We start from the raw sequence: 25,146 nt of genomic DNA, 5'->3' as shown, positions 1-25,146 counted from the left end.
ATGCTTTTTATGTGGCAGCTAAAAGATTAGGAGATAAAGACCCAATGCTTGGCTTGTGGAACAAGCTAAGAAGATAAAATCAGGATAATCATTGCTGATACAAGCTGCCCTTACTTACTTAAGCCATTAGTAAGATTAGTAAGTCGAAGCAATGGAAATCGATGTTTCAACAAAATAGCAGACAACCCGTCAGAATATAAAGAAGGCAACATTATGAGAGTAATGACACTGCTACTAAATGCCATGTTCATTATTAAAATTTTGCAGTTCCAGATCAGAATTTTAATGCCAAAGTGGATTCTGAGCCAAATGTCCCAGAAAATAGGTCTAGCCAGTATAGTGAACACTTATTCCATTTCGCTAAAAACATTGTAGTGAGAAGAAACCATCTTAAGGCTGACTGCGAGTGCTACAATGGAAAGGGATTCGTACCCCCTTTTATTGTGCATCAAATCACCATGAAAAAAAAAAATATAATGTTAATTATTAGAGTAAAAATTATAATTAAAATACAACTTACATTGAGCATACGTGATCTATCGAAAATGTAATCTTATTTGATTCTGTACAAGTCAAAGGGACTGATAAAATTTATCCAAATTATAAGGGCTTGGACAAGACCTCAAAATAGTTTCTATTCATCTTAGCAACTAGAATAAACGGGGATATTGATATTGGTTACATGAATTTATATTCTATAGCATCAGCTAAGTTCTAAGATGCTTTTGCATCTAAAGAGGGAGGGGCTTAGAATAGGTTAAGCATCCAAAATATGCGTGACAAAATTGAGGTAGTACTTTTTTCAGGCGCATACATATCATCTCGAATGCCAGGTTTCATCTGAAGAGTATTGCATAGGAGATCGAGATAGTTGCATTAAAAACTTGCCTAAAAGTGTCCAAGCAATATTATCGAAGCATTAATAAGCCCACTGGTCTTCTGTTTAATCTCTGTTATCTCTTGGAGAAATTGCTCAAGTACGTTGGTCATCGATATTTACGTTAAAACCTGTAACAAACAACAATCTTACTTTACCTTCTTTGTCGTGATGCCATTGACTAAGAGTTGTTAACCCATTAGTAAGGAGACTATTGCTTGTCAGAAAAAACCTATTTACTCGCTGTTAGGTCACAATAAAGGATTTAAGCTCATGTGAGTAGTATCTTGACATATTCAGCCATCTTAAGACTTTCCGACACAAGTGCACGCGATGGTAACTTTCCAATCTAACTGTGACAATTGATGCTATACCCACCCAATGTCACCCATCATCCACTACATAGCCGTTATCGGTTTTCCAAGGAGTGGTAGCGCAAAAAGATGTCTAATGCTGCTCTTAGCTTTGTAAGCGTATTTTATGATGCATTTGCACTATACTGATTAGAAAATTTCACTTAAGCTTCTAGCCAAGAAACTTATATAGCATGTCCTCGTCAACATTGCTCACTATGTTTAATTTTATAGTGTGTAATATTTAAAACGATGTCACCAGATTCGGATTATGTCCCTACTTACGTTTTATTTTGTGTCGATGTAACTTGTCTTTTTTTTTATTCAGATTCCTTAAGTTATACTATGTTATTAACAGTGGCTATCTACAAGTACTTATGTAAAGTTACATTTGGCGTTATATGTGCTCTCATCTAAAATCTTATTAAGCTGGTTGTCTTGACTATTAAATATCAAAAATCTTAGGTTATATAAAGAACGTCTTTGAAAAATGCATAGCTTTGGACTACAAATGTCCTTACATTAACATCGTCATTGTAAGTCTCTAAAATAACAGAGAAAAATTTTTTAACAGTCTGACTATCTATTTATCTTTTATTAAATAGTATGAAGAGCTGACTGTTTTGCTGCTAATAGCCTAAGTTAAAGTTCACACAGCTTTAAAGCTGCTAAAGGATGCTTAAAAGTTTAAATCCTATTCGTTAAAATAAAACTTTTTTCGGAACCTCCTACTGCTGTCGGGGATGACACTACAGCTTCTTTACATGAATAAATTTATGAAATGACCTTGATTATCTCAGGTGAGTTTCTTATCTTTTTATTCAAGACTTGTTATTTTGTTATTATATGTAACAATTGAAACTTGTTCCTGAACGTGTTAGCACAAACCTTAATCATTTTGAATAAAAACTTACAGATGTGCTGACACGACCTTTGATGGCCACCAGTAATGAATTGTTCACTAAAATACAAAACTTTGCTTGCTTTAAGCTTAAAGAACTATTTTGTTTAGAGATCGATTTGACAATTAACTTCATACAATCTCCAAGCTAGATTAAATTTAAATAATGTACCTAGTTAAAAAAAACAAATCTAATAGCTATTCTAAATTGTTTCTTCAGAAATAAACCATTTAACCATAAAATAAAAATATTTGAATTAGTTCTTAATAAACTAATTGTAATTTTAGTCTCACCGTTTATTATCAACAAATAATAAGTATATTTTTTTTCAAATGCTAAAACAACTCTGCCCTGCCTACTTCTATAATTTGTATACTGGTGAATGAAGGATCTTTTCAACTGAACACTTTTAACACTTAGTTTGCTTTGTCACTACTGTTATATTTTACGTTAGACTTGTTACACAAATAATCTTTGATAAGCATTCACCAGTATACAAATTCTTTTTTGAAATATTTCGTATCCTGGTACTTAATCATCTACAAGCATTTGAATACTGTGATTCATTTCAGTAAAAGCCATACTGCTTATATTATTTTTAGGCATTCATAAAATATTTAATTCTTAAATCTGCATTTTGTTTCAAAAAGTTGCACCTAAATGTATTTTATAAATTAGTTCCTTTGCATACGTTGCTAATTTTGTGCAACCAATCTTCATTTTAAAAAATAGTTTTAAAAATGAAGTAACTATTTCATTATGAATTTTACTACGTTCTTTGAAGGAAGCAGTGCTAAAACAATTTTCCCTTGTCTGTACAACAGACGTAACACCTATTTAACTCTCTGACAGTGCATCGTCCAGTTGCCGCTTTAGCTTACCACAATTTATGGTAGTTCTGTTGTGGCCAACAGTCCAGTTTAACCCTATGTGTTATTAAATTACTCATTTATTACATTCTGTAAACTTACTGTTTCTATACAACATAAAGACATGCCTGTCATTTAATCTGCCTTTATTCTACGGATAGAAAAACATGTCAGCAGTTGAACTGCCATGCATATCTGTTTGGTATGGGAAACAGTAGGGGGGACCAGGGAATGACGGACACTTTTTCTTTAACAGCTAATTACAGCTTCAATTTTAAAGTAAGATTAACCATATAAATCGTTTTTTAAGAAAAAGAGAATGTAGTTATCATGACACACGCAAATTTTATAAGAATCATAAAACTTTTTTTGTCCAGTAACAGGAGGTTGTGTGTTCGATCTGCACCTAGGGAGAATAATTTTTTCATTCTTATTCATTTCTTAAAAAGATTTTTTTTTAAAAAAAGCTATGTGGTTTAGTATTATGAGTCTTAAGTAAATTGAATATTAAAAAAAAAGGCATGTATGGAGGATATTTAAAGTACTTATATTGAAAGTGCCACCATCTATGCATATTAGGGTGGTCGTTAGCATTTTTTTTTCGACTTTTTAATGAGTGCCGGGCAAAAATAGCTTTTATAGGCCCAAAAACTCGTGCGCAAATCCCAAGTTGCATTATCGGATCCTTTTAACACGTGCCGCAAAGCACCTGAAGTTCCTTATGTAAATAACATGTGAAAAAGCCCTTCAATTGTTTATACGTCCAAAAAGCTATAAAAATCATGAAATAAAATGATCGCTAGTATATATTTTTATATTTTTTTGTCTCCTAAATTCATTAAAACCATGATTTTTTCACTGTTCCTTGGAGGAAAAAAGTTATGAGCGAAAAACTGTGAAAATTGCTAAAATAAGCGAGAAAAATCGTGTAAAGAGAATAGAATATTCTGTATGGTGATTTTACTTGACTCGATAGAGTATTAAATATATTTTTTATGAAAATTTAACGTGCATACCTGTAATTTAACGTTGGGTAGAGGTCTCTAAAGCCTCCTGAATCGGAGCTATGATCATTTCAAGTTATGCGCAAATCTCAGGTCGTTAGCTGGTGAAAGACTACTTTTTGACATTTTCAGCTTCAGTAAACAATTTATATTGAACAATCAATTTTTATACTATAGTTCCCTTAATAATCTGCATGACTTGCAAAGCTTCATTATCACATGAAATGCTTAATTTGTCCAAGGCCCTTTCCACAATGGACCCTGTGCTGCGCAGAGCAGCGCATGTGTTGTGCTGTATTGCGCTGTTCGGAATGAGTTTCGTGACGTTACGCAATGCAATTGTTATCGAGCGTGACATTATAAAACGCATGGAACAGGGTGGACTTGTGGACTCTGTGCAGCACAGGGTCCATTGTAGAAAGAGCCCAGGGGTAGTAATTTCAGAGGTTAGGTTAGCTACGCTGCCGCGTATTGAGCAGAAGCTTTAAGCAAAATAGTAGCTTGATGTTTCTTTCACATCGTATTGCTTGCATAAAATTATAAAGATAAAATTGTATATAATATTATTTCTGAACTATTAATGAAGTTAATTTTTTGTGTAATAAATTAAATTATATTTTTCAGCAGTAATTTAAATATATAGTGAGAATGGCATACGATTTACGAGAGCGAGTGAATTATCTTGGATTTATAACCAATTAAATAGTTGTAAATAGTAGATTACCGTCGATCAAACAAGTTCTTGCTGTCTCATTATATAATATTAGGAGATTGAAAAACAATTTAAACGATAGCGCACAATTAGCAATAGAAGAGTGTATTATTTTTTGGAAAAAAGCTCGTATCCCGACTCAAGAACTGCATAAATGTGTTAAAAAAATCAAGGCTGAATACGAGAGATGAAGAAATATCCAGAAGAGTGCTTCACGTCAATCTGACAGGCAAAAGAAAAATGAAGAAGCTTATTTAGCCAGTATAAACAAATTATTCGACATTGCCAAACAAGATGTTCTGACGACCATGATAGATGAATCTGATAAAGAGTTTTTAATACAGCAAAGAGGTAAATCTCTATGCACGATTTTAAGGCTACATAAGAGATAATTAATAAATCAAGAAGTAAAGATTTTCACTATTAAAAAAAGACTCTGAAGAGTGAAAATGAGCTCATCGAAGCCCTATTCGATGATTTTTAAAGGATAACTACAAATCTCAACTTGTATTATAACTAGAGAGCTAAAAATTAATGTACACATGTATTTTAATAAAACCAAGGTACCTGTAAAATTTTATCCTCCTACCTACCATACAATCTGAGATCTGGAATACCCCAACAAATCACCGAATAAGGCTTTGATGAGCTCATTTTCATACATAGACTAAGGAATCCATTCTCTAAGTAAATTATTGGCATTTTATGCTCAGTCTTTTTCAAAATTATTTCTTAATCGTTTGTCAATGTGAATTTTTGACTGTTGGTCTTGAAATATGTATGAAATGTTTTAAGAAAAGCAAATCAATCTAAATATTTATTCTTAAACACATATAAAAAGCTGGAATAAAATTACTTTTCACTCTTTATAATAAAAAAAAAATCATACATAAACTCTCAATAATATTTTATAAAACCTAAAAGTATTTGAATAGAATTAAAATTTTTGAAGTCTGAAAGTAAATTTTGATTTAAAAGTATGATTTTTCAAGTATTATTTTCACTAATAAATCTGTCTATTTACAGAGACAATCTTCAAATGATCTTTTTCGTACAAATCTCACTTTAAAATCAGTACTTTGACCAAATATTATTGATAATCAATTATTTATTTAAAATCATAGTTTTCAGAAGAATCATCAGATGCTACAGAGGAAACAGTGGAAGGATCATCACACATGGAAATTAACTGTGAAGTTTTAAATTTGGAACATCCTGTAGCTGTATCTCATGATTATGATCAAAACCCACAATTAAAAAAAGACGAGGATACGTTTGCGTTCGCTACGAAAGGTCTAAATTTCTATTACTTGGTTTTGATCAATTAACTATCAGTTACTTTAACAAACTGAACTTATTTATTATTTTACTGCTATTTGTAAAGTTTATGCATTTCCTTAAATTAAAATTGAAAGTTTCATATTTCTTAAATTTTAGAGGAACTTAATGAGTTGATAGGACCGGAGTCAGAATCTCAGCCTTCTCATAACACACCTCCACCGAAAAGGAGAGGTAAAGAATTTGTAGTTACCTTAAGACTTGAAAACGTATTAGACAAATGCAAAATAAGCAAACGAGATGCAATGCACTTATTGATGGCCTTTGCAGAAGCTCTGAAAATTGATACTCGCAATTTAGTTCTTAATACTACATCAATTCATGAAGCTCGACAAACGTATCACAAAAAACGATACGAGTCAATAAAAGAGTATGTTCCCCAACTATTTTCTAACACAGCAAATATAATACACTGGGATGGAAAACTACTTGCAGGCCTCGCGCGAACAGAAATCGTCGATAGGTTAGCGATTATAATAACAAATAATACAGAAGAGCAGCTATTAGGAGTACCTGTGATTGAATCAAGTACTGGACGAAACCAAGGTCAAGCTGTATTCGATACTCTAATTGACTGGTCTCTACAAGACAACATTCAAGCCTTATGCTGTGACTCTACAGCGAGTAATACTGGTCGCGTGAATGGTGCTTGCATAATATTGGAGCAATTAATGGATAAAGAGCTTTTTTATTTTATCTGCAGGCACCATATCTATGAATTGATTTTGAGATGTGTTTTTGAGGAAAAATTTGGAAAAACTTCGGGACCAGACACTCCTATTTTTAAGAGCTTTCGAAAACGGCTGATCAAAACGAATACGATACAGGGATCTCCAATATTTTCGTTAAAAAATCTGTTCAAGATGTTGAAGAGAGAATTTTAAATTATTTTTCAAAATTGTCAAAAATTAAACAAATTCGAAGTGATTACCAAGAATTTTTGGAAGTAGTAATTGTCTTTCTTGGTGGTGAATTATCAAAAAATTATAAATTTCGTCCTCCCGGTCCAATACATCACGCTAGATGGATGGCAAAAGCTATCTACTGTCTCAAAATTTTCATTTTTCGGAAAAAATTTTTGCTTAATGAAGACGATTACACAAAATGTAGAGATATTTCTATATTTATCATAAGAACCTACGTTCAAGCTTGGTTTGAAGCGCCAATTGCTGCCAAGGCACCAAATCAAGATATAAATTTTTTAAGAAGTTTATATTATTATGAAAATAATGATAAACAAATATCTAAGAATACTGTAAAAAAATTCATCAAACATTTGTGGTACTTGTCTCCAGAAACAGCAGCTCTTTCATTTTTTGATTCTGACATTTCAATCGAAGAAAAACGTAAAATGGTCGATGCTTTAAAGTCAGACAGCAGTAAATTTGTCTCTAAAAAACGTGTTTTAGCAGATGAAAAATCTGTGCATAACTTGATTAAATCAAGTGTCTGTGATTTTTTGTGCAAAGATTCATTGAAATTTTTTAAGCGATTTAACATTGACTCATCATTTTTGTGTTAAAAGATCCATCAAAATGGAGTAAAGAAAGAAATTACGTAAATGGTTTAAAAATTGTTGAAAATTTAAGAGTTGTAAATGATGTTACAGAAAGAGAAGTCAAATTGATGAAGGATTTTAACAAAATATTAACAAAAGATGAGCAACAACGACAGTATCTGATGACCATAGTAAAAGACTATCGCAGTTTTTTCCCAACCTGTAACAAAACTTCTTTAAATATTCATTACGAATAAAACATTTTTTCTATTTTGAAATCATAATAAATTTTTTTTTAAACCTTATTTTCAGTCAAATTATTCATTCTTTCACGTCAAACTTAAAACTGATATAAAATGTGCATATCAGCGTAATAAATTGACCATTTTATTTATTGCTGTGTAAAAGATTTGCTTAAGCTGTATAAAAGATTTAAATCATAAAAATGAAGATTCACAATAATACTAGTACAATCCTTTAATTTACCTACTCAATAAGTTATGCAGAAGAAAAACATTCGGAGAAACTAATGTTTGAAAATTAAAGCTAAAAATATCAAAAAATGGCCTTTCACCAGCTAACGACCTGAGATTTGCGCATAACTTGAAATGATCATAGCTCCGATTCAGGAGGCTTTAGAGACCTCTACCCAACGTTAAATTACAGGTATGCACGTTTAATTTTCATAAAAAATATATTTAATACTCCATCGAGTCAAGTACAATCACCATACAGAATATTCTATTCTCTTTACACGATTTTTCTCGCTTACTTTAGCAATTTTCGCAGTTTTTCGCTCATAACTTTTTTCCTCCAAGAAACAGTGAAAAAATTATGGTTTTAATGAATTTAGGAGACAAAAAAATATGAAAATATATACTTGCGATCATTTTATTTCATGATTTTTATAGCTTTTTGGACGTATAAACAATTGAAGTGCTTTTTCACATGTTATTTACATAAGGAGCTTCAGGTGCTTTGCGGCACGTGTTAAAAGGATCCGATAATGCAACTTGGGATTCGCGCACGAGTTTTTGGGCCTATAGAAGCGATTTCTGCCCGGCACTCATTAAAAAGTCGAAAAAAAAATGCTAACGACCACCCTTATGCATATGCACCTTTTGACACCAGCGTTGGCCGTGATGGTCAAAAGTTTGCTGCCAACCACAACCTTTAGAGCGCTTCTTTATCAGCACCACCACCGGCCCAGCTATGAACTATCACTGATGTACATGCACATTTGTATGTATCCATATACAATTCACAGAGATAGTTTACAGCTCGGCCATTGGTAGTGCTGATAAAGAAGCGCTCTGAAGGGGCTGAAAGTTGCAGTTGGCAGCAAACTTTTGACTGTCGCGGCCAACGCTGCTTCATATAATGATTAAGATGTATCAACATTGGCTTGTATACCATTGGTCGTATAAATTTCTAATTCACCGAAAAATATTAGAGTCACATAACTACTTTATCGAGCTTAGGTGAAAGACAGTTCTAAAAATTAAAAATGAGAAACTTATCTAAACTTATGGTGCGAGTGAATATATAGCTTCTTAGTCACTTAAGTGGCAGAGCAACTGTCTAGTAAACAGGAGGTTGTGTTTTCGATCTGCACCCAGGGAGGACATTTTTCTTATTTATTTCTTGAGAAAATTTTCTTGAAAAAGAAACTATGTGGTGTAGTATTATGAGTCTAAAGTATATTGGACTTTGAAAAAAAGCGTATGTATGGAGGATATAGAGTGCTTATACTAAAAGTACCACCATCTATGCATATGCACTTCTTGATACAATGGCTTAGATGCATCAACATTCGCTTGTATACTATTGGTCGTATGAATTTCTAATAAAAATTTTTGTTTAAGAACGGCACCAACCAAACCTCTGAAAACTACTAGAAGTGCCTTATAGTGAGGTATTTTAATCAGGGGCTGAAGTACTACTAGCCTGATAAATCACGATGATTTGTTAGGGTCACTCGTAAAATGAAGTATGAAAAAGAATTTTTTTTTTAATTATTGAGTTTACATAAAATGGAAATAAAAAAATTACGAGCACATGTACATGTATACTTATTACAAATATTGTAAATCACATTAAAGTTGTAACTTTCGAATTATAGTTTTGATTTTTGATTGACATTTGGTTCTCATCCCAGTTCTCTCGGTTACTTTTTTTTTTTTTAATAGTGTCGTATCATTTGTGAAATTTGCTTTAACAATAAACATCTTAAAAACGAAATCACCTTGTGTTACACGGTGTATTACTGTGTATCACAATATTTACATGTCTGGAAAAGGTGAGGAAATCTGTTTACAGTTGGAGCTTACCGATAATATAAAGGCCTCTTGTGCTTGTACCACCCCACCTTAAGGTGCTAGTGATTTGACGTATAGAACACGTTATTATTTTTTAAATAACTTTTTTTTCATGCCACCTAGAAAAGACTAAATACAAGCATGTTGAAGCGCAAGGTTTAATATAAAAAACAGATATCATACGAAAACTCAAAACAGATTCGTTTGTAGCAAGTTTATGCAATTAAAAATGGGAGAGCAGGCACTCTGTAAGATGAGATTTTACATGTTTTTCATTAAAGTGGCGCTTCATTGTTTAGTGTTTTACTTAGAGAGGAAAAAAGTGATCGCACTTGAAATTGTTATTTACAAGGTTTGAATTAAAAATATTTTATCATTCGGGAGAAACTAAGGTACAAGAGTTACCTTGTAAACTTGTCATTTGCCGGCCAATGACAATATAGCCATATGTCGGACATATAGCTAGAGAGTAAGCACGTAATTCTTACTCATAATTATATTTCTAATACACAACAACTTAAAAGTTTAGATTTGTCAGCCCTAAACGATTATTGATTATACTTGTATTTACTCACTAAGTAAATGAAAATCAATATGTTGCTTTAAAAAAATGATTCGATGTTAAATATTTCTCCTATTGTTAAATAATGACGACACTTATTAGGTTACACTTAGTTAAGTTTACCATTTATGTTGATAAGTAGGGACTCTGAAAACAATATAAATAATAACTGCTGTCTTATTACATCATACATTTTTAGTTACAACTTAATGCAATATCATGATGATTTATCAAGATAAAAAAATATTAGTTAAGAAATAGCAACATACCCTTTAATTTTTTTCTGTAGTTACGTTGAAAGGATAAATAAAAATAACAAAACGAATTAAACAGCGTGAGTTCAAAGAATTTAGAAAATTTTTTTCAAAATACACAAAGTTTTTATTTAAGAACAAAATAATTGTTTCTTAAAATATTTACAAAATTCCAAAAAAATTTTTTTTTTGTTAAGTTTGAATTATAAATTAAGTCTAAAACGTTTTGAAGATACCGTTATTTTCAATATGTAGTAGTTGTTTTTTATGGATTTTAATACAACGATAAGAAGAATGCTCGGGTTCAATTAGGTAAGGAAAAGTTTACCTTTTTTTAGTTTCCTATGTAAAGCTTGGAGCTGGCATGTGGTATGTGGCAAACACTTAAGCTTTTTTTATGGGGGCCATAAAAAAAATGCAAGTCTGTTCTAAAACTGATTAATCTGAAAAATAATAGGGTACATTCCTAGAGAAGCATACATAAATGAGCCTTACTTGAGGAAAGAGGAGCGACTTTTAGGGTTCCTCAAGATTATAGGAAATAAGTGACAAATACCTTTATTAACATTACTCTAATCTATAAAAGGTAGATATATACAAATCTAAGAGGAATGTGTGTACGTACTTGTATTGCCAGGCGAATAGACGACTCAAATCCACAAGCATCTATAGTTATACTTGGTTTTTCATCAAAAAGTTTACATATTTGTTCGACATTTTTATCCTCTTCTGATTCTTTTTTGACTAAGTACACATCGTCTGCTCCCAGTTGCTTTGCCAAATTTATTCTGCTTTCATTTAAATCTAAAAGAAGAAATAAATTTTCTTGTAAGCTTCTCATCTCTTTTATACGTACATTATAAAAGCTTTTTGCAAGTAAAATACCAGCAATAATAACTGTTTTAGCTCCTCTGGCCTTAGCAACTAATAAGGTTACAAGACCTATGGGACCAGCCCCTAAGATCAAAACGTTAGCTCCAACTTCGATTTTAGCTCTTTTGCAAGCATATACACCAACAGCTAGAGGTTCAAGAAGAGCTCCTTCTTCCAATGAAACATTATCTGGTAACCTAAAAATTTTTTTGTATTACTTAAATTTCATTCTACATAAAACCTAGATAAAATAAGTACACATAATGTTTATAAGAGGTGATTTTTGTAAATATGTATATAAAGCATTTCTAAGAATAGATTGTCAAACTTGTTATTCTCAACGTCTAAAACTTTTAAATTAGCAAAGTCAAAGGTTCATAACGGTAGTGCATTTTCTAAATGTTGTATTAATGCTGATTTGTAAATAAATAGGTCTTTTTATAATTTCACGAATTTGGTGAATCTCTTGATATCTTCAAAATTATCACCCATTTTTTTCTCATAAAAAGTATTTTTAATGACCGAAACAAGATATTTAAAAAAAAGTAAAACTTTTTTTTTGTGCTTTTTTTCTCCCGACCCAGATCTATTTTGTTACAAAAATATTTATTTCAAAAACACTTTTATTTTAATAATTATCGATGAATCAAAGAGGGTCATTGTTAGCTTACAGAAATTTTTTTGATATTTCAAAATTTTCTTGGTGAAAACTTAATTTGCACAATATATCACTACGATCAACTAACGTATTAGTAATTGAAATTTTTTAGGGCAAGGGATAATGAGAGTGATAGTTTAAATATCTGCCCAAATGCGTTAATTTCAGTTCCAACTGATGATCATTGCTCTGATAGATCACTCTCTATCATTAGCTGTAAGGGCAATAAAATAAATTTTCTTATTACTTACAACTTTAGATGTGAATTGTTAGTCGTTCTTTAATTTATTTAATACATAGGAGGTGTAGTTAATAAGGTGTGTTAAGACAATTGTTAACGTATCATCAATGTACCTGTTGTAAAATGGTACATTACGTCACTAGGGCACAAAGTACAAACATGAGTGCCCGAAGGGCGCACTTGTTGTAAGTTGGTGCCCGAGTCGCGTATAATGTTTTTCTTACCAAGGGCGCAAAGTGCAATCTTACTCTCATGGGCACATTTTGCACCCAGTAAATCACTTTGGGCCCGGAGAGTGCAAAAAACTTTTCTGTCTGTGGGCCCAAAGTGATTGCAAGGGCGCAAAGTGTGATCCGAGGGTGCAAAGCGGCAGTTGCATTTTTGGCCCATGGTTAGAAATAATATTTTAAAACCAAGAGCATTCAGAAATTTTTTACGTTTCAATACTATAAAAGTGCAACTCAAAACATTATATTTGTAGGTGCTGATAAAATATCATAGGTGGTGCTAACGTCACTTGTAGTGTGATCAATTGTGAGTAAAAAGTTTTTCTAGTGCTTTTTTAGGTAAAAAATTTTTTTGCTCTCCAACAGTGTAATCGCTTAAGTTTGAACTAACTACGGCCTTAAAATTGTTCTATGTGGGCTGAATCCTTGTTTAACATAAAAAAAGTTTGACAGTATTACTATCTGCGTCTACAATTGTTTTATAAGTAAAGTCTGCTCTCATTACAGCAATATTAGATTGTCTTAAATGTCCTTACTATTTGACAACGAAGAAGGTACCTTGCCATTTCTTGCATACTGCAACAAATTGCAGAGCAATTTGGGGATGACAGTAGTTTTCCATTTTTCAAATTACTTCGTTTACAAAAGCAGCTCAAAGATTCGAAATGACATTGCCAGTTCCTTGTTAAATTCCGAATTTGTGACTCAATACTAAGTCACATTTGTAATAGTTAAAAGAATTTAAACAAATTAGAATTTGACAGAAAGCTTGCAAAGTACAAAATTGTAGAAATTTCTACGAAATCGAAAATCAATATTTTTAATAATCAAATTGCTGACATAAAAATTTACTAAAAACATCTTTAAAAATCCATAGACTTATTATTTAAGTTACTAAGAAAAAAAGCGAACATTGTAATTGTTGGCATGTACGACTTTTTAGAAGGCTGCATATATAGTGTGTGAGACAGCGCCACAGGCAAGGTGATACTTGCGGGCCCTGTAGTAGTACAGTGTAAGCCACCGTGTCTTCAACACCTCTCGTAGTTTCTAGCTTCATTTTCTTTGTCTGATAAGTCGGTTGTAAGTCTGTAAAGTCAGTAAATTGTATCTGTTGTGTTCTACGTCGGTCGGCAGTTTTATTAAATAAACTTTTTGTCTAACTTGTAATACTCGTTTTATTATTTCGCGCACCCCCTTTACTCACACCTTTTCAGGTTATTGGCCCCAGACTCGCTTCCACCGTGCATGATCTTTGTTTGTGTGGGTGAGAGTGATAAAAAGGGAGGATGGCGAAAAGGGCTGAAACAGCAAAGGATGGACAAGAGAGTCCGATCGAGAAAGCGGCCAAGAGCGTGACCTCTGGTGACCAGGCCGAGTCCGTTGTCGACCAGGTCTTGTTGACGCCGGTCGAGAAAAGGGAAGCAAATCTGGACGCCGGAACCGAGATCAGCGGTAGGTCAACACTTTGTTTTTTTTTTTTTTTGTTTTTTTTTGAGTGATGCCCAGGTTGGACGCTATGACGTCAGGTAAAAAGGGGATTTCTTGTGCGTTCTGAGAAATGCGCGGGATTCAAAGAAACACGTGGCGTTGGTAGCGTAACACGCACATGCAAGAGCGGGGCGGATCGAGAGGGGGACGACATATTGCGGCTGAGGAGAGAGTTCGGTCTCTCTCTCTCCCTCTCCTGATAACGCGAGGCTTTTTGACTGAAAATATATTACGAGGCCGTTTGTGTTTTGTTTTCGTGCTTTCTCGCGTCTCTTGTTCTTGTCGCCTCGACTGTTGCGTGCGAGTCACAATATATATGCCTGAACTGGGAAAGTTTGAACGTGTGTCGGCAGAAAATATATATGTCCTTTCCCGGTTTTTTTAATTAATTGAACTCTAGGAAATAAATATTCAAGGCGGTTTTCAGATTTAGTTAGGAAAGGCTGATATTTAAAAAAATTACATTTTCTTTTAGACGAGCAAACTATCGATGCTCTGTCAAGAATATGTCGGGGAATTTCATCCCAAGTCAAGTCAGAGGGACGACAACAAGCTGCTATCTTGTTGGTGGATGAAAGGGGAATAATGGCATGTGTCGGGCAAAGGGATATTCCCGCCAAAGGTGTGTAAACAAAATTATTTTCCGCGTGACTCGCACAGTCACGTTAGACTTGTGTTCGGTCGCATGCGGCTGTGTGAGTGCCCAGCGTGCAATCGTGCTTTGTGTTCGAGCACGAGAACATGCTTCGGGCCACGTTGACTAGATTCAGCTTGTGTTTGGTCGATTTCTAGTTGACTCCCTGAAAACAATGTCCGTCTTTTGTTTTAGATTTCCTGATCGGTGACGATTACAAATACATCGTTGAATTTCTTTGTAAAAAGAAAGGCAAAGTTACGTTGCCAGAAAATCTATTCAGGGAAGACGGGGAATGCGAGAAACCTGCTCGTGATGAACCCGGGTTATTTGAAAAGTCGGTCGATGTGTTTAAAATGTCAGATGAGAAAAAGTCTAAAATGTCAGAAGTCCGAAACCTCGATAAAATAAATGTAGACAGTAAAAATCTTTGGCAGAAATTAAGCAGAAATGAGTCTGTACACGAAGCAGCCCCCTCTTCCCCGTCGCGCACACCGGAAAATACCCAACTTAAAATAAAGAAAGTGCAAACCATTGAAAACGAATATAAATGGATAAACGTCAGCAAAACAAAGTTGCATATGGCAGATGAACAGAAAAATGAAAATTTTTCAGAAAACACCATGCTGGCCAGTTTCGACTCAATGTTGGCCGCGGTTAGTCAGATGATTAAAAGGCAGGAGAAAGCAAACGAGGAGGCAAGAAAGGCAAAGAAAGAACGGGCAAGGGAGGCAGAGGAAGAAAGGCAGGAGGCTGAGAGAACAAGGGAGGAGATAATTCTGGTCATGTGCAATTTTGACCAGAGGTTGTCCCGGTTGGGCGAGCGGGTGAACATGGTCGAGTCATCCGAGGCCCAATTGTCAACCGAGGCACCTCTGCAGTCATCAACTCCTCGCAACGACAGAAGACGGGTGAGTCTGCAAGACAAATTGAAAACGTTCTTGAATGACACAAAAAATAAAAATTTGTCAAAAGGCAGCGTGGAACTTCTCGCGACAACCATTAGTCAAATACATAAATTCAGCCGTGATACTCAACACATATAAAATTACCATCTGTCTAAAGATATGAAGTTCGAAGTTTTTCTCGATAAATTAAAGTCTGAACTCCGGTCTCAAAGATTATTATACGTCATTGATTCTTCGATTAAAAATACGGAATTTACTAACGAAAACATGATCAAAGAAGACAAATTAAAATTTAGAGATATTTTATTAAGAAAAGTAACAGAAAAATATCATTTTCTCAAAAACTTAAGAAGGGGGAGACGCCTCTTACAACGGCCGCGATTCGTAAAAAATTGCATGAAATTAAATTTTACAAAGAGAAAGAATCGGTTGCCAAATTCTAAGAAAAATTTGAGGAACTGGTCAAAAATTATGAGACTATAAGTACGTCTGGTCCCTTTTCTGAAGAAGAAAAGCGAGATGCCTTTTATACTGCCGTAATCAGAGCGCTACCTAGCGTGCAGGTGACAGACTTCACGCTTAAAATGCAAAGCAAAGATGGAAAGGGTATGACATGTAAAAACCTTATGTCGTACATGTTAAAGGTCGAGTCAGAAGGCCTAGCAGAAGCCACTGGAGGTCGCCCCACGAGGGCAGCTTTGACTGCCTCTTGGCCCCAGGACCGTCTCTGTTGCTTCAACTGTGATGACTGGGACCTTATGGCTGACAAGTGTCCGAAGGCAGGTACCGGACTCAAGAAGTGTTACACGTGTGGCACATTCGTGTATGACATCCCAGCTCACAAGAGAAGCAGCCCTAAATGTGATGAGCAAAATAAGTCTGATTCATGGGATTCTAAAAGGCAGGGCCGTAGAAGTTGAGGGAATCGAGGTGGCCGCGGCGGTGGCTGTGGCAGTGGCCGAGGCCGCTCTTATTCCTGAAACTTTGGGCAGAAAAGGAACTCTAGCAACGTCAGGGACGGAAAAGATCCCAAAAGGCAGAAAGTTTCTGACCAGGGCCTGGAGACGAAGGGAAAACGAGATGCTTCAGGGTCAAATAAAGGTGAGTCTCTGACGTTGATCGAGCCCGCCAATACTCTGTTTTCAAACTCTGCAGGTTGGGTAAATAATTCAGAATCGGATAAAGAAAATAAAATTAAATTTGTCGCTGATTTGGGAGCTACTAATCATTTTGCAAAGTCAGAAAAATTATTTACAAATATTGACAGAAACAAAATTGGTAAAATAAAATGTGCAAACTCAGATTAATCCGCAGACTTGAAAACAGAGGGAGTGGGAAATTTGCTGCTTAAAAATTGCAATAACGACGTTGAGTTGCATGGAGTGGTGTGTGCTCGTGACTTGATCGGAAATTTATTGTCGCTCCGGAAATTTTCTGATATAGGCTTGTCAATCTATTTAGATGACAAGGAGATTAGTATTTTTGATCCTAATACTGAAAATGTCTAGAAATCGGGAATATAGGAAAAACCCTATTGGATGGTTGAATTTGTTAAGTCGGACAACAAAAGAATAAAAGTTTTGATGGCTGAGACAAAAGCACACACTATCTCTGAAAATTCAACTACAAATATAAAACTAAATTATAAGTCGGAAAATTCAGAGAGCTCGGTCGGTTGGTTAAATAATGACAGTTTTGAAGATGTATTTTTAATAAATGACAGAAAATTTTATGAAGTGGAAAAGTCCTAACCAAACAAATAAAAGACATTCAAAGTCTGTTTAGCGAAAATTATAAAAAATTCAAAGATAACAACGGGGCCATGCTGTGGCATGTCAGACTGGGCCATGCTTCGTTGGGGTATCTAAGGGAACTGTAGAAAAACTATCTGGAAGAAAAAAGTCTGAAAGAAGCCGTATTTGATGATGTGATTTAGACTTGTGATGTGTGTTTGAGAACAAAATCCCAAAAACTGCCTTTCCCTTCGGTCCGCGAACGAGCATCCCAACCTCTACAAATAATTATTGATGATTATTTGAAATTTGCAATTTTGTTAAAGGCTGTAGAAATCTTCTCAGGTTTGAAGCTAAAGGGTGTTATCTGAGGTCTGATTAGGGTACCGAGTACACGGGAGGCTCCGTGCGAAAAATATTAAATGACCTTGGAGCTGAACTCCAACTGAGTTGTCCAGATACCCCTGAACGTAATGGCACGTCAGAAAGGCTGAACAAAACAATTGAAATGAAAGATCGAGCTCTGATATGTGATTCGGGACTCCCGGAAAACATGTGAGACATGGCACTAAACGCAGCTGTATTTGCGTACAATCGTACTCCGCATCGCTCAAATAACATGGAAATCCCTTTAATGAAGCTGGCTCCGAATAAAAGGACAGACCTAAGTCAGATGAAAAGATTCGGCTGCATCGCGTATTTGAGAGTTCAGAGAAACACTGAAACTCAATTCCATGCAAAAAGGAAACGAGCAATTATGGTAGGATACACGCCAACAGGGTATTGTCTGCTTTGTCCGGACGAAGGAAAGTTTTATGAAAGTCGGGACGTCAGATTTAACGAGCGTTTTGTGTATGGAGACGTTTTTGGTAAAAATTCAATTAAAAACTACGAAAATGTTACTGTAAATATTAAATTAGACGAGTGGTTTTTAAAATTTGAAAAGGAAAGAGAAGAGACAGTGTCATCGGAGGAAGCGCCCCCGGTGGTACGACGAAAAAGAGGAAGGCCGAAAAGACTTATAGAAACTATGGAGGTCAACTTGGTTCAAGAGAGTCGTGTAAAGGACGTCAGCTTTGCGGGCTTAGCTTTTGGGGAAGAATTAACAAAAGACCTAATTTTTAAGAACGGTGATACTAAAACGTCAGGAAATAATGCCATTTATGCGGAAGATCTAGTTTACCACTCTTTGCTGGCAGAAATAAATAAAGATCCAGCTTTATATAAAGAAGCAATGAAGGCTGTGGATAAAAAAGGCTGGAATTAAGCCATCAAAGAAGAACTTGACTCAATAGCAAAAAATCAAGTCTGGAAGTTGGTAAACAGACCTGCAGGGCTGGTAAATGGTAAACGTCTGAATATCATCGATTCTCGATGGGTTCTTTAGAAGAAAGTTGATGCTCAAGGATGTGAGAAACACAAAGCACGGCTTGTAATACGGGGTTTTACAGATAAAAATGAGTATGATCTTACGGAGACTTACGCCCCGGTGTCAAGACTGACTTTAATAAGGATGGCTTTGGCTGTAATCAATAAATTAAATTTAGATACATGTCAGCTTGACTTTAAAATGGCATTTCTAAATGGTAACCTTGACGACGAGATATATATGAAGTTACCAGAAGGTTTGGTCTGTTCCGATCTGGAAAAACAAAGCAAGGTATGTAAGCTTTAGAGAGCCCTCTACGGCCTTAAAAACAGTCCGAAAAAATGGCATAAAAGATTCTCTGAGGCAGCAACAAAAATAGGTCTAAGATCTCACATCTTGGAACCTTGCGTATTTACTTGGCATGAGGCAGATAAAATCCTGATATTGGTTTTCTATGTTGATGACATGCTCATAGCAAGTAATGATTCTGGCAAATTTAAGTCTGTGAAGGAAAGACTACAAAGTCAGTTTGAAATGACTGACCTAGGAAAAGTCAAATCGTTTTTAGGCATTGAAGTTAAAAGAGACAGAGAAAACCAAGTTTTAACTTTAACTCAGACCAATCACATAAATAAGATACTTAAAAGGTTTGGGTTTGATGATTCTAAGCCAGTGAAAACTTCTATGGTCACAGGTCACGTGTTAAATCAACAAAGAAAACAAAGAGAGCAATCAGAAAGGCGGATTGACTTGAATGAGTCCAGATCGACTGAAAGTGTCCCCTACCGGGAGGCTGTTGGGAGCTTATTATATGCTGCAAATACTGTACGTCCGGATATAAGTTATGCAGTGATTGTGTTGAGCAGACATCAAATAAGTCCGACTGACAAAGACTGGAATATGGTTAAAAGAGTGTTTCGGTATCTGGCAGGGACCAAATCTTATGGTCTAAGATATTGTGGAAGGCAGCAAGGGCTGAAAGCATTCTTTGATGCCAGTTTTGGCGACTGCAAGGGGTCTCTAACCACAAGCAGTTACGTAATTAAAATCTTTGGAGACTCAGTGGCATGAAGAACTCACAATCAAACGTATGTGTCTTTGTCAACATGTCAGGCAGAGTATTTGTCACTGAGTGAAGCATGTAGAGAACTGATGGCAGTTGATAATTCGATTAAAATTATACTGATTAATACTTTGTGTCCAGCAGATCTATGGTGCGACAATAAGGCAGCTGAGTAAAATGCTAAAATTATAGGTAGTGGTAAATTAAGACATATGACAGAAATTCATGAGCATTATGTTAAAGAATGTGTAAATTATGGTAGAGTAAGCGTCAGATGGCTGAATACTAAACAACAGATGGCCGATATATTCACAAAACCTTTACCGATCGAGCTCCATGAAAAATTTGCTAGCAGAATCGCGAACAGCTTTTGCGACTCTGACTGGTAACTAATAAGTTGTCTCTGTTCCAGATAGGCGATAAAGGAGCCATGGACCGACTCATGGACTACTTGGGTGCATTCCTAGAGCCGTGGAGCCGAGTCAAGAACACACATTTATTTATCGATTCATCCATTTTAAATTATAATTTTTGTCTAATATACTTAGCTATCTTAAGTCGCGAGGAAGTGTTGGCATGTACGACTTTTTAATAGGCTGTATATATAGTGTGTGAGACAGCGCCACAGGCAAGGTGATACTTGTGGGCCCTGTAGTAGTACAGTGTAAGCCACCGTGCCTTCCACACCTCTCGTCGTTTCTAGCTTCATTGTCTTTGTCTGATAAGTTGGTTGTAAGTCTGTAAAGTCAGTAAATTGTATCTGTTGTGTTCTACGTCAGACGGCAGTCTTATTAAATAAACTTTTTGTCCAACTTCTAATACTCGTTTTATTATTTCGCGCACCCCCTTTACTCACACCTCTTCAGTAATATAGTCTCAAAATATTTAAAATTTATTCATAGAAAAGTAATGATTTAATTTCGCAATTTTGACGCAGCACAGAAAAAAAAGATAACTTTATACTTCCTAGAAAAAAAACACATTACCTTTTTCTCTGATGTTACTTTTATCAAATTAAGATTTTATAAAAACTACCTATTGTATAGTTGAATCGACATCACGTACATATCAATAAATATATGAACAGCTTAGTCCTTGTTCTTCTTATTTACGTTATTTTCTCACTTATGTTATTTTTCTAAGAAAACTTTAGTTTTCTAGCAAATAGGAGACATATTAAACATAGAAAGATACCAACTAATGAGCGCACTGCAATTCAATGCCCTAATATGAGATCATTGGTAACTGCATTCATAACAACACTTATCTTGATGTCAAGTGGCTTTATAATCTTTTATACGTCTCTATCCCAGACAAGGTTTTAAATATTTTAAAATTTTTTGAATCATTTAATTTTACTAGCGTGATAAGCTTTCGTTTTGCATTTAAATTTTTTAAAAATGCTTCGATAGGGTTAAATATATAACAAAGCCGTAAACATTGATGCAATTTAAAATAGAATTTTGAAGACGATTGACAAATTCTTGAAGACCACTAATGAAACAAATTTTTTTTTACTAAATGGCATATAGTATGAGACTAACCAATATTTTTTTATCTTCTGATTTAACAGTATTTAGTTCAACTGCTGTTAGCCTATTTACTAATATAGGTGAAAACATTTTCATGAAAGCTATTAAAGCTAGGTAGAAAGACTCACGATAGAAATATAATCTTTCATACAGTTAATTTTGTGAGGGTGTCTAACTGGTGTTCAATGCAAAATTTTTAAGAATTAATAATAAATTTAATAAACAAACTTTAGGTTTTGCCAGAGACAGAACCGCTAGCCCCATGTTGTGTGATTTGGCGATGAGACTTCTAGAAGAAAAATGTCAAAATGATCTTGGTTTAATCTTATTAACTTCTTTATAAATATTTCAAAAATTAGACAGTTATTCCAAATAAACAGTTTACGTGGTAGCTAGTTATACAATAACTATCTTGATATAAAACTGGTCAAGAAGAGTAATGGATCAATTATCACTATTTAATACTGGAAACAAACTCATTTGACTCAGTATTTGAACTATCACTCTTATTATCCCTCATCCTAAGAAATTGCAATTTAAACTTGGCCGTAGCGTTGTTAAGCGAATGAAAAGTTTGAAAATATTATTGTCTGCCTCCATAATTATTTTATTAGAATTATTGGATAGTTTCTTAGCCACTTTAAAGCAACTTGTACTAGAGCTTCATTTGCATTTGACTATATGATGAGAAAAAAAAGTCTGAAGAGAGAAGAGTGAGAAAGAAGTATGGTTTATCAATGCCAAGTATAAAATATATGAATGGCAAATACTAATTTAAATCAGAAAAGGGTAATAAAATCATACAGTTTAAAAAAAAACTATACTTAGGTTAATAGTAAATCAAGAGCAATATATCGACGTGTGCGTGAAAGACTGTCACAGCGTGACGTCACCCTGTGATAGTCTTCCACGCACACGTCGAAATGTTGTACTAAATACCTAACTAAATACCTAAATACCTAGGTCCATGACCGTTTAATTGATTATTTAATAGAATTTTTCCCGATGGACATGAATAAATATATCACGAACAATATTACTTTTTTGTATATTTAATTTAAGCTTAAGAAAACATTATACATCTTGTAATATTTACAACGTCTTTGAATTAAACCCTTAAAATTTAATTATACAACTTTTGATGACTTTAATGAGGTTATACAAAACATATATAGAAGGAGTACTACGCCATGCCACTGCATCAGCAAACAGAGAGTGCATTAATGGGCAGAATTCCTTTTTTCTTCCAAAACTGTCACTAAGAATCCATCGCGTGCCATGACGGATCATTTTTTTAATGCGGCACGTAACTGCGGTATTTAGTAAGTTTTATCAAGTTGCTGGTTCTACTGGCAGTTTGATCTAAATGATTGCGTAGTTAACACCTGTTCTTTAATGATAAGTTAAACCAAGATACAGGCGAATGGTGATGCAAACCTCACTCTCTTGTAAGTGAATAAACATCAAGCTCACCAGTAATTGTACTATGAAATCCATCTAGGCAGATGTTGACATTCTTATGTACACCAGCAACCTCCAACAAAATCAACGTTATTAACAATTCAGTAGTCATGGCCATGTATAAAGGGCTTGTCAGATAATCGGAAGGACAATAATCTACCCTCTAAATCTGTCAAGATTACATCTCACCAGGTATAAGAAGTATCACGATAATGTGTCACCTCAAAGAAAATGAGGTATAGTGATTTTTTAGCAATTAGATTCTGCAAATAAGACGAGTAATAGTCCTATGAAAGCACGTTTGAGTTTGAGTCCTGATCAAAAATCGTACTTAAGAAATCCGTCCCAGAATCCTGTAGGGCAGCGAAGGTGTCTTTGAGCATATCACATTTTGGGCACTGGTAGACCAAGGTGAAAAAAAGACGTGGAAGCTCTGTCAAACCATAAAATTTAATAATAAATTTTCTGTCTTATGTATTCTAAAAATTTGTGGAGCCTTAATCACATGCCAACCAATATCCTCACACACATAGCACACAACTTTACCGTCTAGCATGTACTCACGTCATCATCCCACCGTCCTCATACTCCTATCATTATGTACAAGTTTATAGTGTGGTATTGTATACAGTAAGCTTCTAATGTGTACAACCAAAATTAAGGTGTAGATATAGTCTTAACGGTAGGTCCCCTTTTTTCCATCCAACTCTTTTCTCTTCTTAGCATAGGTTGCAATCAGCTACACATCCAATTTTTTTAAAATGTATTTTGCGACTATTCTACTGTTATATAAGTAACAACGGGCTATAAGCCCCAAAGAAAATATAAAATTATTGCCTAAATGTTGACTTACCTGCGAGGAGATAATAAACAGCCTAAAACTAGTTTTGGGCAGCTCGAAGGTAGTGAAGGTCTTGCCAGATGAGTGCACTGTTTATCTGGAGAATATAATTCTTTGGATCTTACAATTAAAGTTAATACAGTCCAATATAGGACGAGACGTGGTGCTATTTTCTCTTTGTTTATTAAAACTGCATAAGACGAAGATCTAAACGTACTTTACAAGACTTAGAAAAAAAATCTCAAAGAAGCAAACCCATTGCAGTTTCTAGATGTAAAAATAGTGCAGAAAAATTGAAATCGTACATGCTTGATATAACAGAATTACTTTAGGGAGTTGGAAAAAAAGGATGAGTAAGTGGTTGGCACTTATGCAAAAGTGATCGATGACAAGAGAGCAGCAAAACAAAGGATTATGCTTCAGCACACTGAACCAATAAAAATGCTACACTCCAACTATTTGAATAGCAAGGATTTTCTTTATTAGATAGTAAATATTGAGAAGCTGAAGCCTTTCAGAGGTTCCACTTCATTAGCATTAAGATTTTGTCTAACCTGTGGGGAGACAGAGAGAGAAAGAGAGGCTGCAGCAAGTAGTACTCAAGCGTCAGGCAGCCTTAATAACAAAGAACAAATACGTTGTTTGGGACAAGTAGTGTGTAAGTGATACCTCAAGTGCACATGAAAAGGAAACGAGAGCTTTGATGGCTTTGAGAGAAAATTGCTGAAATGATGCGAGTTTGTCAACTTTTCAGCCAACGAGATGCTACGAACAGTACCTGCACTTCTAGGTGACCATGCGCTCCTCCCGTTACGTAATCAAAAAATTAAGATAAAAAATCGTAGCAGAATTTGTGACTGCAGCCAGAAAGTGGTTTGATATTAGCAATGGATTGCAGCACAAGCTGAAACAAGATACGTTCATGTGCCAACAATGCGATAATAAGCCAGTCCATCTTACGATGATTACGTAATGTAACCGATGGATGCAGAAGCAAAGTCAACGTGCTCATTGTCTATAAGAAACTGAAACTATAACTTTGTATTAAACGGCGTAAGATACATGACTTACAGTGTCTGCAAACTCAAGCCATAAAGGCTTAACACGTTTTATAGATCAAAGAAATCTTTGAAAAATATCCAGCACCAGAGTATTCTGCGCTGTCAAATCAAGCTTGTCCTAAAATAGTAGCAGTGATAAATAAACTCAAACTTCCCCTGATAATCAGTGCCATAGATGCATAAGAAACGATTAATAGTCAGATGTGACTGAGCTTGTATTAAAAATTGCTTATCGAACAAGATGGCAGCCAGTGCACCATCGAAATCTTTTTCGAGCAACTGTAGCCTTTGTAGATAGCGATGTAAATCAAACAGTGATGAGCAAGGTAGGCTTGTAGTTGGCCAACTAGTGCAGCTGGGTCGTGAG

At 34.8% G+C, this 25,146-nt stretch overlaps 1 protein-coding gene and 1 pseudogene across 1 annotated transcript in view; one reads left to right on the top strand and one right to left on the bottom strand.

Annotated features, from left to right (window-relative positions):
- Positions 1-25,146, bottom strand: part of LOC106644035 (sorbitol dehydrogenase) — a 185,068-nt gene that overhangs the window by 134,634 nt on the left and 25,288 nt on the right. The window contains exons 5-6 of the mRNA XM_089598079.1: positions 11,573-11,757; positions 11,313-11,491 (exon numbers count right to left, since the gene is read on the bottom strand). Of these exons, the coding sequence (XP_089454205.1) occupies positions 11,313-11,491; positions 11,573-11,757 (364 nt within the window). The remainder of the gene's footprint in view (positions 1-11,312; positions 11,492-11,572; positions 11,758-25,146) is intronic.
- On the top strand, positions 4,654-7,810 carry LOC149375656 (uncharacterized; annotated as a pseudogene).

Source organism: Copidosoma floridanum, unplaced genomic scaffold (assembly GCF_036245765.1).
Source record: "Copidosoma floridanum isolate Cflo_tuat_1 unplaced genomic scaffold, Cflo_Japanese_pri ptg000005l, whole genome shotgun sequence".
Lineage (NCBI taxonomy): Eukaryota > Metazoa > Arthropoda > Insecta > Hymenoptera > Encyrtidae > Copidosoma > Copidosoma floridanum.
This window is presented reverse-complemented; position numbering and strand designations above follow the sequence as displayed.